At 42.6% G+C, this 13,592-nt stretch overlaps 1 protein-coding gene across 10 annotated transcripts in view; it reads left to right on the top strand.

Moving 5' to 3' along the window:
* The window catches only part of PRKX (protein kinase X-linked), a 166,532-nt gene that overhangs the window by 50,827 nt on the left and 102,113 nt on the right, over positions 1-13,592 (top strand). For all 10 annotated transcript variants that reach the window (XR_011434888.1, XR_011434889.1, XR_002805448.2 and 7 more), the window contains exons 3-4: positions 172-435; positions 13,229-13,348. Coding sequence is in view for 3 of the 10 variants with exons in the window: in XM_070257808.1 (XP_070113909.1) it covers positions 172-435; positions 13,229-13,348 (384 nt within the window). In the remaining 7 variants the exon portion in view is untranslated. The remainder of the gene's footprint in view (positions 1-171; positions 436-13,228; positions 13,349-13,592) is intronic.

Here is a 13,592-nt window from a genome sequence, read left to right as displayed (position 1 = left end):
TACCTGTTCCCGGATCTTAATGTCTATGTATGCCCATAGCTTGACATCTGTCTGTCCCCAGCTCTTACTGTCTGCCTCTGCCCATCTGTGCCCACATCTAACATCTGTCTATACCCATCCCTTAATGTCCATCCACGGTGCAGCCTTCACTCACGCGGTGGTCTCCCACAGGTTCTGGACGTACCATGATGAGCGCTTCCTCTACATGCTGATGGAGTTTGTGCCGGGCGGCGAGCTCTTCAGCTACCTGCGGAACCGGGGGCGCTTTGCCAGCAACACTGGGCTCTTTTACTCCGCGGAGATCGTCTGTGCCATTGAGTACCTGCACTCAAAGGAGATCGTCTACAGGGACTTGAAGCCAGAAAACATACTGCTGGACAGGGATGGTCACATCAAACTCACTGACTTTGGGTTCGCTAAGAAACTGGTAGACAAGTAAGTGACCATTTTCACCCATTTCCCTTGCCCCCGCCGACCCCCCGGCAACCACCATTCTACTCTTTGGTTCTATGAGTTTGGTTTTTTTTTGAAGATTCCACATATAAGTGAGATCATACAGTATGTGTCTTTTCTCTGTCTGACTTCTCTCACTTACCATCATGCCCTCCAGGTCTATCCATATTGTCGCAAATGGCAAGATTTCCTTCTTTTTTATGAGTGAATAGTATTCCCTTGTAGATATACGCCTCATCTTCTTTATCCATTCATTCATTGACGGACACATCGGTTGTTTTCGTATCCTGGTTATTGTGAATAATGCTGCAGTGAACAGGGGGGCACGTTATCTCTTTGAGATGCTAATTTCATTTCATTTGGCCGTATGCCCAGAAGTGGGATTGCTGGATCATAACGGTAGTTCTACTTTAAATTTTTTGAGAAACCTAAATACTGTTTTCCGTAGTGGCTTTACCAATTTACATTCCCCCCACCAGTGCATAAGGGTTCCCTTTTCTACACATCCTCACCAACACTTATCTCTTGTCTTTTTGATGACAGCCACCCTGGCAGAGTCAGCTGATGTAAGTTAGCTTTTCTTTTTATCAGAATTATACATCTGCATCCTCTGAGTCAAGGACTCTCAACAGACAGCCACTTTCAACTCTGAGGGCTGCTCAGCCAGTTTTCTTGGTCCGTCTCCTGGGCGGCTTCCAAAATTGTCCTGTTGTTGTCTCCTTGTTCCTTCTTAAGTGGCTTATGCTTTTTATCATTCTTCACTGTCTTTTGGGAGGGAGCAGAGCTGAATTTGTTTAATTCACCATCTTTGACAAGAAGGATTATGCATTTAAACATAGTGAGGTCACCTTTACCTTGTTCAAAAAAAAAATGTATCTTACTTTTTATTTCTGATGATGACAAAACACCAAAAAAGTCCTTGCTGAACAAATAAATTATTAGTTTCAGTGTTTTCCTATGTAAATAAAGGTACAGCACATACACTAGGCATGAATATTTATTTGTGTTTCAGGTTAATTCTATAATTTAAGTTCTCCTAAGTGGAATTAACTAGGCGAACATTCTGAACATTGTTAGCACCAGAGAGTTGATATCATTAAGAAGAATTCTATAAGATAACATCTTAGATAGTTCCGTATTATAAAATACCTTTTGGCTTAATTCACTCCAATAATCCAGAACGCTCTATTTAACTGGGAAAAACCATTTATACTTAATGTGCATAAGTCATGCATCGCTTAACGATGGGAATACATACTGAGAAATGCATCATTAGGTGATGTCATTGTCCTGCAAACATCACAGAGTGTGCTTACACAAGTTTAGTTGGTACACCCTGCTACACACCTACACTCTGTGGTATGAATCTTATGGGACCACCATCGTATATGTGGTTTGCCATTGACCAAAATGTCATGGAGTGACGCATGACTGTGATTATGTAATATATAGTGTATAAAAGTATAATATTCAGCATATGTGAGGCTGACGTATTTGCAAAACTGTCTGTGTTGCAACATCATGAGCCTGCAAGCGTCTTTTAGTGCCATGATCTGTAGAGACTGCATTCTCTCCTTTAGGAACAATGCAGCCTTTAGCATGTAGAATCTAAGAAAAACTCTCAAAATTTAATTCCCAGCCAGGAGCACCCCTTATAAGAAGCACTGGGGGCCTCTCTTGGGGTCTAAAGGGTTGGGTTTGAATGCAATTGTACATTTTTACTCCAAAGAAGCGAGTAAGAGGGACGTGGCTAAAGGTGAGGGATGGAGCTGTCTCATTTTCTGTGTTGGCTCTTTCTCTCTGTCACGTCACACATTAGTTTTCTAGGTTGTTTTGTTTTGGGGTTATTTTGCTGTGGTTTTTGTTGTTGTTATGTTATGCCCTAATAAAACATAAGCTTTTTTCCCCCATACATGCAGTTGCCCACCACACGCCTGGGCAACTTAGGCATTAAAGAGAGAGACACCTGACAGAGCCGGAGAAAGACTGGGCTGTATTATTTCTAATGCCATCACAGCTCCTGCTGATAACCTGCAGTCATAAAATATTCCACTTAGAAGGACAAGGGTGTGTGTCTTGTTCCTCTGGACAATTTTAGTAATTTATGTTCCTAAAATTTCTCTTTCTCTAGAGCAGCGCCGTCTGATAGAAATACAACACAAACCTCGTGTGTTCAAGTTTTCCAGGAGCCATAGTTTAGAAAAGAAAACAGGTGTAGATAATTTTAATAATGAAGTCTCTGTTACTCGATATCTCCCAAATATGATCATTTTAACATATCATTAGTATAAAAGTTGAGAGAATTTTTACTGTTTTCGAAATCCCACGTGCATTTATTTCTTACAGGACATCTCAATGAGGGTGCTAAATTTTCATCAGAAATGCGTACTTGATCTTTATTTAAAGTCCGTAACATTTAAATCTGGAGAAGCAGATTCACATGGCCAGGCGCTTCAAAAATACTTTAAAAGTTTTGCAGTAACTGTCTTGAGTATCAGTTTTTAAATTTAAATTAATTACAATCAGATCAAAATTTCAGATGCTCAGTACATTTCAAGTGTTCAGTAGCTACAAGTGGCTAGTGGCTCCATATTGGCCAGACAGACCCAGAAAATGCACCTTACTGTCCCATTCCTTGACGAGATGGGGTTAGATAAGGTGATATCTATGTTCCTCACATTGGAGAAACATCTGCACTGAGGGGAAACTTGATTTGGGGGCAATTTTACACGAAATGACTCATCTCTGATGGTTTTTCGAAAGGAGCCTCTTGTGAACACTTTATAATGCAGTAAAATTCAGTCTCATTTTCCCCTATAGAATTTCATCTATTCCATTTCTAAGAATAAAGCACATAAAAGTGAGGAGCTTTTACATAGAAGAGTGGAGACCTTACTTTTAAAAAAAAGTTGGTGTATCACATTGGCGCTGCCCCCTATTGGCAGCACGTGTATACAGTGTACCCCGTATTTATTTTTCTTAAGTCATTTTATTTGGAAGTCTGTTTCCAGAAATAAAATGTTTCACATATTCACTTGATTGTAAATTTGCCAAACCACGTTCCTATCCAGGTAATCCATTATGTCCGTTTAAGACTAAATGGCTGAAGACGGTTTAGCACATAACATCAAGCAATTCATTTACTTAATATGTTGAATCTTGGAAAAGAAGGGCTCATTGCCGTCTTGATAGATCGCGTTTAAAGAACTTCATCTTTCTAGTCATGGGTAGTGTAGCTTGCAAAAATACATGTTTTTTGGTGATTTTTCTCCTTTTTATTCGGCGTTCTGGGTTTGTTAAATGAAGTCCCTGTCTTCTGGGCCAGCTCTGGGGACACGTGCTCATGAGCACATGGATGCAGCCCTTCCTCTGGTTTGGGATTCACATACTAACCATGACTTTTGAATAAAAATGGAAAGAAATTCACCGAAGTTTCCGGGGATCGCTACAAAATAGATGGAACAAAACAGAGTTCATCTCGAATGATATTTTTGAACATATGATTTAGAGAAGTGTGTTTCTCATATTTTTTATAGCGTACGATACAACATATTTAAGCTTGTAATTAAGTACTTTGCTCACGTATATGAATCTTATGCCCCTTTGTTCATGGCGACTCGATTTATCCTGTTTTTCCTAGGTTGTCAATAATGGAGGGATGTTTTTCTCTTCTAAGTTGATCTTACACAACTCATCTTTTCTCACTATGATTTTTCTTATTGCTGTATGAAACTATTTTGCATATACATTTTACATTATGCACATAGCCTGCCTAAAAGATGTAGGGACGAACTAGAATTGTTCTTGATTTTTTGCAGTGATTAAAAGAAGCTACTGATAGATTTAATTTGGTTTTATAAGTAAAATACAGAGGATACCTTCTGAGATGTGGTTTTCTCTCTCTGCAACAGCTCTTTCATTATGATTCTATTGTATTATTATTGTTATCTATTGTTATTATTCTATGTTGTTCTATTGTGGGTTTATAAATTCAGTACTATCCTTTGGATTTTTATTTCTGGCATCTTGCTAAGGGTGACATGGAACCTAGTCTTTTACAATTGTTACTTAACATTTCCAAGCAGACAGAAAGGTAGAGAGAATAGTTTCTATTAATACCTTTTGTCCCCATCACCCGCCTTCAGTAGGCATCAAAGCTTTGCCACCTGATTGGAAGTTTTTGCCTTTCTCCCATTTTTGTTTCTTGAATTATTATAAAGCAAATACCCGCCATCCTATCTCTAACAGATCCTGAACTTTAAAACAATAACTACAATGCCATTATCACATCTGAGAAAATTCTATAAGAAAATTCTTACTATCATCTAACACCCGGTCAATATTCAAATTTCCCCCAAATGTCTCAAAAATGAGGATCTAACCAAGGTTTCCACACTGCTTTTGGCTGATTTGTCTTTTAGCTCCATTTGATCCATAAAGTTCACCTTCCAACTTTTTTTCCCTTTCTGCCATATATTTGTCAAATAAACTGGGCCATTTGCCCTGTAGGAAGCCCCACAATCTAGACTCTGTGGATTGCTTCCTCACGGTGTCACTTTCCTTGTTCTTCTGTCCCCTGGATGTCTTGTAGACCAGTGGTTAGCTCTCTGGACTGGATTAGAGGCAGGGCCATTGGACCCTCCTTTTCGCCCTTCCTCCGTCCGTCCTTTTCTTCCTTTCTTTCTTTTTTGTCTTTGAGAAATAGCTGGTGCTGAGTTTCTGTTGTGGCTTTTGTGTCCAGCAAGAAGCGCGGACCACGTCCTTGTCTTGCTGTAAGTGGAGTGAAGATGGCTGCTCTGTGGGTCTGAGTGTTACCGGCCCAGCCTCCCTCCCCACTGTCCACTCTTGCTCCCATCTACACCGAACTGTGGGTTTTGGCTCCTCCGATGGTGGCTGCCTTGCTCCAGCCTTCCAAGAGAGATGGCACAATGGTGACATTCTTGCTCTGACATCCCTTCTGCATTTCGTAGCTGGAATTTTTCTATTAAAAAAACACTTCACCCGCTTAGCCATTGGGTGACCATGAAATACTGTCCTTGACAAGTGGGCAGGGGGCATGCTTCATTCTTACACTTTATTTAAGGGTTTTTAAAATCATGACCTGGGACCTTAGTGATCTCAAATGCTGCCAATGCGTCTTTTAAACATTGTTGGTCTCTACTCAGAAAACATGTGATCTCATGCATTTTCTTCCAAAGCAATTTTTTTTTTTTTTTTGATGCTTAAATTGGCCCCATCTTAGTAGGGAGTGACTGCTTAATGGGTGCAGAGTTTCGTTTTTCAGGGTGATGAAAATGTCTAGTTGGGAACTAGATTGAGGTGGTGGTTACAGAACATTGTGAATGTGCTAAATATCCCTGAATCGCTCACTTTAAAATGATTAATTTTATGTTATGTGAATTATGACTCAGTTGAAAAAAAAAAACAATCCTGCCTATGTAGGAACCACTTCAAGCTGCCTCCTGTACCCTTTTGTAGACAACCCATTGGCTTTGAGAACTTCCTTGCGTTCATTCACTAGAAGCAGCCCAGGCCCCTTTATATATGTCCTCCTTCCACCCTGGAGCCAGCTGTTTCTTCAAGATGGAAGCCTGGATTCTCGGGTGGGAAATAGTATTTAAAGACCACTCTGTGAGTACTTGGATGCTCTCTGATGTTGGAGTTTCATTGCTTCTAGGCATTCTTAATGGACAGAGTTGAAAAATGCTTTTTTTTTTTTTGAAAGAGAAAGGTAAATGTCATCCAGACTTTCCAAATCATGTTTAAGGCTATTGGTTTTCACTTAATTTTTATGAATTATTCTTGTATCTCTTTGCTTACCCTGCAAATCTTGTTTAACCAGGTAATTTATTCACAGCAACAAGTGCTCTCAGTGCCGCACACAGCTGACTTCTGTACGTGCCACTGTGGTTGAGATGTGCATTCTAATCCTTTAATCTTTTATTTAGGAAAATAGAGAACCAAGCAAAAGTTAATTCATGAAACTGGTGAGGGCCTTCATTTCATGGATATGAAAACTAAAGTTGTGCAGGATGGAGATGTATGTCAGGTGTCATATATCTCAAGTATTTGTCAAGTATTTGATCAAAGCCAGGCTTTGAAATCCTTTCCTCTCCCTCTATCTAATTCTTTCCACTAAGCCAGGGCTTGGCAGACTGTGCCAGCAGGATCCGGCCCTCCACATGTCATTTATAAATAAAGTTTTATTGGAACACATTATCACCGTTTGTTGACATTCTGTCTGCAACAGCACTCGTGCTACAAATAGAAGAGTTGTATGTTGGTGACAGAGACCTGATGGCCCACAATGCTGAAAATATTTGCTATCTGGCCGTTTACAAAGTTTGTCTACCCTGGAACTAGACCATCTGCTTTGTGAGCTGCTCAAAATTGACCAGAACGTATGTTCGTATCCTGGAAGATTATTCAGCCATGAAAAGTAGTAAAGTTCTGACACATGCTGCAACCTCAGTGAACCTTGAAAACATGATGCTGAGTGAAAGAAGCCAGACACAAAAGGCCAAATATTGTCTGAATTTACTTATGTGAGGTATCTCAAGGAGCCAGATTGTAGAGACAGAAAGTAGAATAGAGGTTGCCAGGGACGTGGCTCCCCTTGTATTGGTGTGTCAGAAATGCTATGGTTTTCTCCCTGAATGCTACACAGACTCGTGGGCCTGGGAAGTGCTAAGGATTCCTGAAGCAGACGCAGTGTGTCTGCCTGTCTCTCTCTCTCTCTTTCACACATGATACTTTAGAATTCTTCCAGTTCCGCGTCTTCGTTTCACAGATGAGAAATCCAAGGCTCTCAGAGGTGCCCACGTTCCCACAACGGCCAAGTGGTAGTACCTTCCTGCTTCCGGATCAGACTTCTTTCTGTTATCACGAGCCTCTGTTATGGAAGCACCAGAAAGTAATGGTTAGGAATGAAGGGCAGCTATGGGGATTCTTGCCTCCTATTGGACCGGTGACACTGCCTAGCTGGTGAGCTTGGGTGTGTCATTATTGCCTCTGTGTGCCTTGCTTTGCCTGTCTATGAAATGAAGAGGAATGTTCCTACCCCATAGGACTGTTGGTAAGAATGGATGGATCTGTTCATCAAAAAGTATTTCTTTAGAACTGTTTCTGGCACATAGTGAGCACTGAGTGGACATTATCATCCTCATCATCGTCATCACCGTCATCATCATCACCATCACTGTCATCACCCCATTGTCGTAATCATCATCACCATCACCACCATCATCATCACCATCAACATCATCACCACCACCATCATTACTATCACCGTCACCATTACCAGCACCATCATCATCATTATCACCATCACCATATCATTACTGTCACCATCATCACCATCATTATCACCCTCATCATATCATCATCATCATCATCATCATCACCTTCACCATCACCATCATCATCACCATCATTATCGTTATCACCATCATCACCACTGCTCTGGACTGAATTGTGTCCCTCCAAAATTCATGTGTTGAGACGCTAACCCTCGTTGTGACTCTATTTGGAGATAGTGCTTTTAGGAGATAATTAAAGTTAAGTGAGGTCAGGAGAGTGGGGTTCTAATCTGATAGGATTGTTGGCCTTATAAGAAATTTATTTCTCACAGTTCTGGAGGCTGAAAGTTTAAGATCAGAGTGCCAGGTGATTTGGTCGCTGGTAAGGACTCTCTTCCTGGCTTTTAGACGGCTTCATTCTCACTGTGTCCTCGTGTGGAAGAGAAAGTTCTCTCTCTTCCTCTTCTTATAAGAACACCAGTCATTGGATTAGTCCTGTCTTAATCCAGTATGACCTCATCTTAACTTGTTGACATCAGCAAGATCTTATTTCCAAATCAGATCCCATTCACAGGCATTGGGATTTAGGACTTTGGAGGGAACACATTCACCCCAGTAGGATGCCACAGAAGGCAGTAGGGGATTAAGAACACATGAACATTTGATTCTGTATTGTACAGAGCGTCCTGTCTCTCCTTGGTTAACACAGCCTCCTACGCCCCGCCGTAGTGGAACTGATAACAGAGGAAACTGAGAACGACAGGTGTTACCTTGCCTTCTCTCCAAGAGCCAAGTGAGCAAAAGGAGATAAGACCAGAGGCATGAATAATTCACAGCCTGGACCAGCAGTCTCAGAATAACACACAGGGCTCTCCATCTTGTCTTAGCATATTTACCACAGCCTGAACCTCTATAGCAATCAATGCCTCTATACATCCAGGAAGCATTGGGGCTTTTTCTAGGAAGCTTTTACTCTCGAGGTGTCAGGCTGCCTGAGGCTACTTAGAAACTGGAAATTTACACAGCCTTTGATCTGTGCCCCTTACTAGGATGGAGCCGAAAAGAGACTCCCATTTCCAGATGCAAGAGGAGATGCTGCCCCTGATGCGTGTACAGTTACCTGCCACCACCTCCACGTGGTCTTAGATCAGCTAAGAGCTAGGCTTCCAAGCGACCTTCAGGCGACCTTGCATGTGCTACCAGCCTGGAAAGCCAGCATTAATGGGCTAATAAGTTGATTGTTCTGCAGAATTACAGTGTCATGAGCCAAAGCAACCAAGGTTAACTCTGTTGGACGTGGCGGGGAGAAGGGATGTTTCTAAAATAGCCTGCATCCAACTCAGTCCTTAGACTTAAGTCTAGGGAATGAGAAGCGCCCCATTGGACCCCCAGGTGGTTCCGTGGACCATGATTGGCTCTAACTTGAACTGAGCAGCTGGTAGAGTAAGCCCCTCCTACTTTACTCTGCGTTAAGAGGAACCGGGTCTCCCTCCCTCCTTTCCTTCCTTGTATTTGCTTCCCCGCCGTACCTTCATTCCCGGCTGCTTGCCAGACTGCCCATTCCAGGGACTGCAAAGTCTCTGTCTGAGCCGGGGTAACGTGACCCCGTTCCTTCAACAGGATTTGAAATTTTGATCGCAGTTTGTTTTTATCACAGGGGGTTACGGGGAAATAGGAAAGAGTCTGTTATGTGAAAAAAAGAGTTGGAGGTTGGGAATAGGGAGGTGTCACAGGGGAAGGAAGCAGAGAGAGAGACCCAAGAGGACCTTTGGGTGGGTTTGTGGGAGGAGCTGAGGGGCCTAAGCCAAGATCCCCGTCATGCCATCAGTCCTGGGGGGGCTGGGACCAAATGTGCTGCTTATAAAACAGGCTTGGTGCACGCTTGGTGTGATGCGCAAAGGAAGTGCCGAGTGGCTAGATGTACCCATTAGCAGACTATATTGAAGTACCTTTTTGTTTTCTCTATGTTAAATCTGCAAAATAGAGATTCTTCTATCAATACTTCTATCATCGCATGGCTTTTTGGAGGAGTCATTTACAAAGTATCTATATTTTTTTCCTCTCCTAAGGAGCCACTTCTTTTGTCTAGAGACAGGCGCCAAACACAAGTGCAACATTTAGCAAGACGGGCAGGTGTGGTCTGGAGGTGAGCTTGAGGTCGGAATTGCTAAGTGAAGAGCCCCAAGTGACATTCTACCTGGCAGTAGAGCACCAGCTGGATACAGCTTGGGCACAGCTCTCTATCTAGGGTTACAGATTCCCGGATCCCTTCCAAAGCAACCCTTTGTCCAACCTCTCCTTAGGTCCTTGTCACCTTACCTTGACTTCTGTTCATCAGACACTTCTTCCTGCACCTTCCTTCCATGGGGGGCACCCTGCTCCTTCCACTTCTATCTCTGTACTTTTGAGAATTTTAATTGTAGCAAAATAGATATAACAAAATTTACCATCTTAATCATTTTTAAGTGCACAGTTCAGTGGCATGAAGCACATTCACAGTGTTGTGCAACCATCCCCACCATCCATCTCCAGAACTTTCTCATCTTCCCAAACTGAAACTCTGTCTCCATTAAACACTCACTCCCCATCCCCCTCCCTCAGCCCCTGGCACCCACCGTCTACTTTCTGTCTCTGGGTTTGACTCCTCTGCGGACCTCCTATGACTAGAATCTTAGAGTATTTGTCCTTTTGTGACTGGCTTGTTTCATTGAGCATGATGTCCTGAGGGTTCATCCATGTTGCAGCAGGTGTCAGCATTTCCTGCTTTTTTAAGGCTGAAGAAATATCTCATCATTTGGATAGATCACAGTTTCTGTGTCCATTCATCTATTGATGGACACGTGTGTTGGCATCCACCTGTTGGCTCTTGAGAATAATCCTGCTATGCATATGTGTGTACAAATATATCTTCAAGTTCTTTCATTTCTTTTGGGTGTATACCTAGGAGTGGAATTGCTGTATCCTATGGTGTTTCTATGTTTAATTTTTGAGGAACCTCTGTACCATTTTCCACAGTGGCTGCCCCGTTTTACATTCCCACCAACAGTGCACGAGGGTTCCAATTACCTACATCTTCACCAACACTTGTTGTTTTCTGTTTTTTTGATAGTAGCCTTTCTAATGAGTGTGAAGTGGTTGTCTCTGCACTTTTAACTCCTTTTTTTCTTGCTGATCAGGGGGCAAAGTCACAAGGAGGACCCCAAGTTCTTACTCACGGAAACCCCGTCACACCCTCTGTCTGACCTGTTACTGCCCATCTTAGTGACCTAGCATACTCTCACAATCTTAGCACATGAGTGGGTACTCAAAGTCTTTAAAGAGACAAGTGTGGACATCATTATCGCAATTTTCTTGACCCCCAAAGTGGTATTTTCAGACGTTTTTCCTCTCATGCCATCCTTTAGCTTGTATTCCATTACACAACACAATTTATAATACACACCAGGGAGTGTGAAGACCCCAGGTGCTTAGAAGTAAAGTGTAATTGTGTGAGTGGCCCACGTGATGTGACAGACATGGGGGTGTGTTCATTTCCTGGGGCTGCCATAACAAAGTACCCCAAACTAAGGGGTTTAGAACAAGAGGACGTTATGGTCTCATAGTTCTGGCAGCCAGAAGCCTAACGTCAAGGTGTTGGCAGGGCTATGCTCCGCCCAAAGGCTCTACATAGTTGTATATTCTTCGTTGTGGGTCCTTCTAGTTGTGGCATTGTGGGACGCTGCCTCACCGTGGTTTGACGAACAATGCCATGTCCACGCCCAGGATTCGAACCAACGAAACACAGCCGCCTGTAGCCGAGCACGCGAACCCAACCACTCGGCCACGGGGCCAGCCCCTACAATGTGGTTTTTTTAAAGATTATAGTGTGATGATTTAATATACATTGTTAGGTCATCACCACAATCAAATTAGTTAGCATGTCCGTCACTTGACATAGTTACCATTCTCTTTTTGATGGTGAGAACACTTAAGATCAACTCTCTCAGCAAATTTCAAGTATGTAATACCATATTAGCTATTAACTATAGTCACCTTGCTGTACGTTAGGATCCCACAACTAATTCATCTTATAACTGAAAGTCTGTACCATTTGACCAACCTCTCCCCACTCCCCCCTCCCCTAGCCTGTTTCTGCTCTCTGTTTCTATGAGTTTTACTATTTTAGATTCCACGTGTAAGTGAGATCTTACAGTATCTGCCTTTGTCTGGCTTATCTCACTAAGTGTAACGTCCTCTAGGTCCATCCATGGTGTTGCCAGTGGCAGGATTTCCTTCCTTCTCATGGCTGAATAATATTCCACTGTATATATAGCCCACATTTTTATCCGTTCATCCATCCATGGACACTTAGGTTGTTTTGATGTTTTGGCAATTGTGAATAACGCTGCAATGAACATGGGGCTTCAGGTACCTCTTTGAGATGCTGTTTTCATTTCCTTTGGATATATGCCCAGAAGTGCAGTGGCTGGTTCATACGGTAATTCTATTATTAATTTTTTGAGGAAAATTAGAAAATAAAAATGGTCTTGCATTTTCCGTAGAGCATAAAATTTAGAGATGTCAGCAGAGACTGTCCAAATCTATAGATTTTAATGAAACATTGTGGTTCTTTTTAAGTGTAAATAGAATTCTCTTCTAAGGAGAAGAGTAAAGGAACTCCTTCCCCCACTTGTTATGACAAAGAGAGATCTGAGGCAGCACAGGAAGAGATGACCGGAATCAAAACCAACAAACCAGACAACCAGAAAGTTCCACCATTCGTGCACGGTCCAGCTGGGCTGGTCAGAATCCTTGCTTCCTCTAGGTGGGGCTCAAAGCTAATTTTTTTGCAAGTGTCGCTTCGTCAGCAGAGAAAATCCTTTCCAAAGCTCTCTGCCTTGTTTAAACCCCAAAGATCCCATTGTCCCTTAACCTAAGGATTTCCAAAAGCCACTGATGAAACTAAAATGACCGCAAACCCACAAAAGCATTGAAAACACGCCAGACCTTTTGAAGAGCAGGTGGAAAAGACCACTAGCAGTAGCTGTCAATTCCCTGCCGTAGGACAGACCTAGCTTATTTAGACACAAGGAGCAGACAGGTGCATTCTTCGGGGGCGCACTGAGATGGGGTTGATGAGTGAATTCTTGACTTGTTCTTTTTAATGTTATTTTGTAGGAAGACAGGTCCTGTGGATTTTTTGCTTCTGAGTAACAAGGGTAAACAATAACAATGGGCAGCAATGATAACAAGACTGACTTAGATTCTATTTGTGTTAATGAGTGTTTAGATGGGAACAAGTTAGACAATGTTACTAAATGTTACTAAGACAGTGTTGCTAAGACAATGTTACTCTCTTTATCCCCTACAGTGTATCCACGGGGTGGGGGACGTGCATCATTTTGGTCAACTAAGTTACTGTAAGATTCAGCTTCTTTTAAGAGTAATGTGTTCGTCAAGCACAGCTGAATTTTCTGCATTCCCTTCTCTGTCCGCAGGACGTGGACCCTTTGTGGAACACCCGAGTACCTGGCCCCCGAAGTCATCCAGAGCAAAGGCCACGGGAGAGCCGTGGACTGGTGGGCGCTCGGCATCCTGATATTTGAGATGCTCTCGGGGTGAGTAGGGCTTCCGTGGAGAATCACCACTTACTCCCCAGTGCTTCCCTCCCCTGCTCACTCGCCCTGCCTTTGTGAACTCCTGGGACTGTGCACTGGGGTTGCAGACACTTGGGGTGTGGTCCCAGGGCAATGCAAACCGACACTTAAGCTTGCTTTCATGAGAGTAAAAACACAGACTTATTGCAGAAACTACAGTGCACGTCTGTTGAGATCCTTCTCCTGTCTCTACATGTCTCCATCT

This window comes from Equus caballus, chromosome X (genome assembly GCF_041296265.1).
Source record: "Equus caballus isolate H_3958 breed thoroughbred chromosome X, TB-T2T, whole genome shotgun sequence".
Taxonomy (NCBI): domain Eukaryota; kingdom Metazoa; phylum Chordata; class Mammalia; order Perissodactyla; family Equidae; genus Equus; species Equus caballus.
Note: the sequence above shows the minus strand (reverse complement) of the source record. Positions and strands in the feature narration are given on the sequence as shown.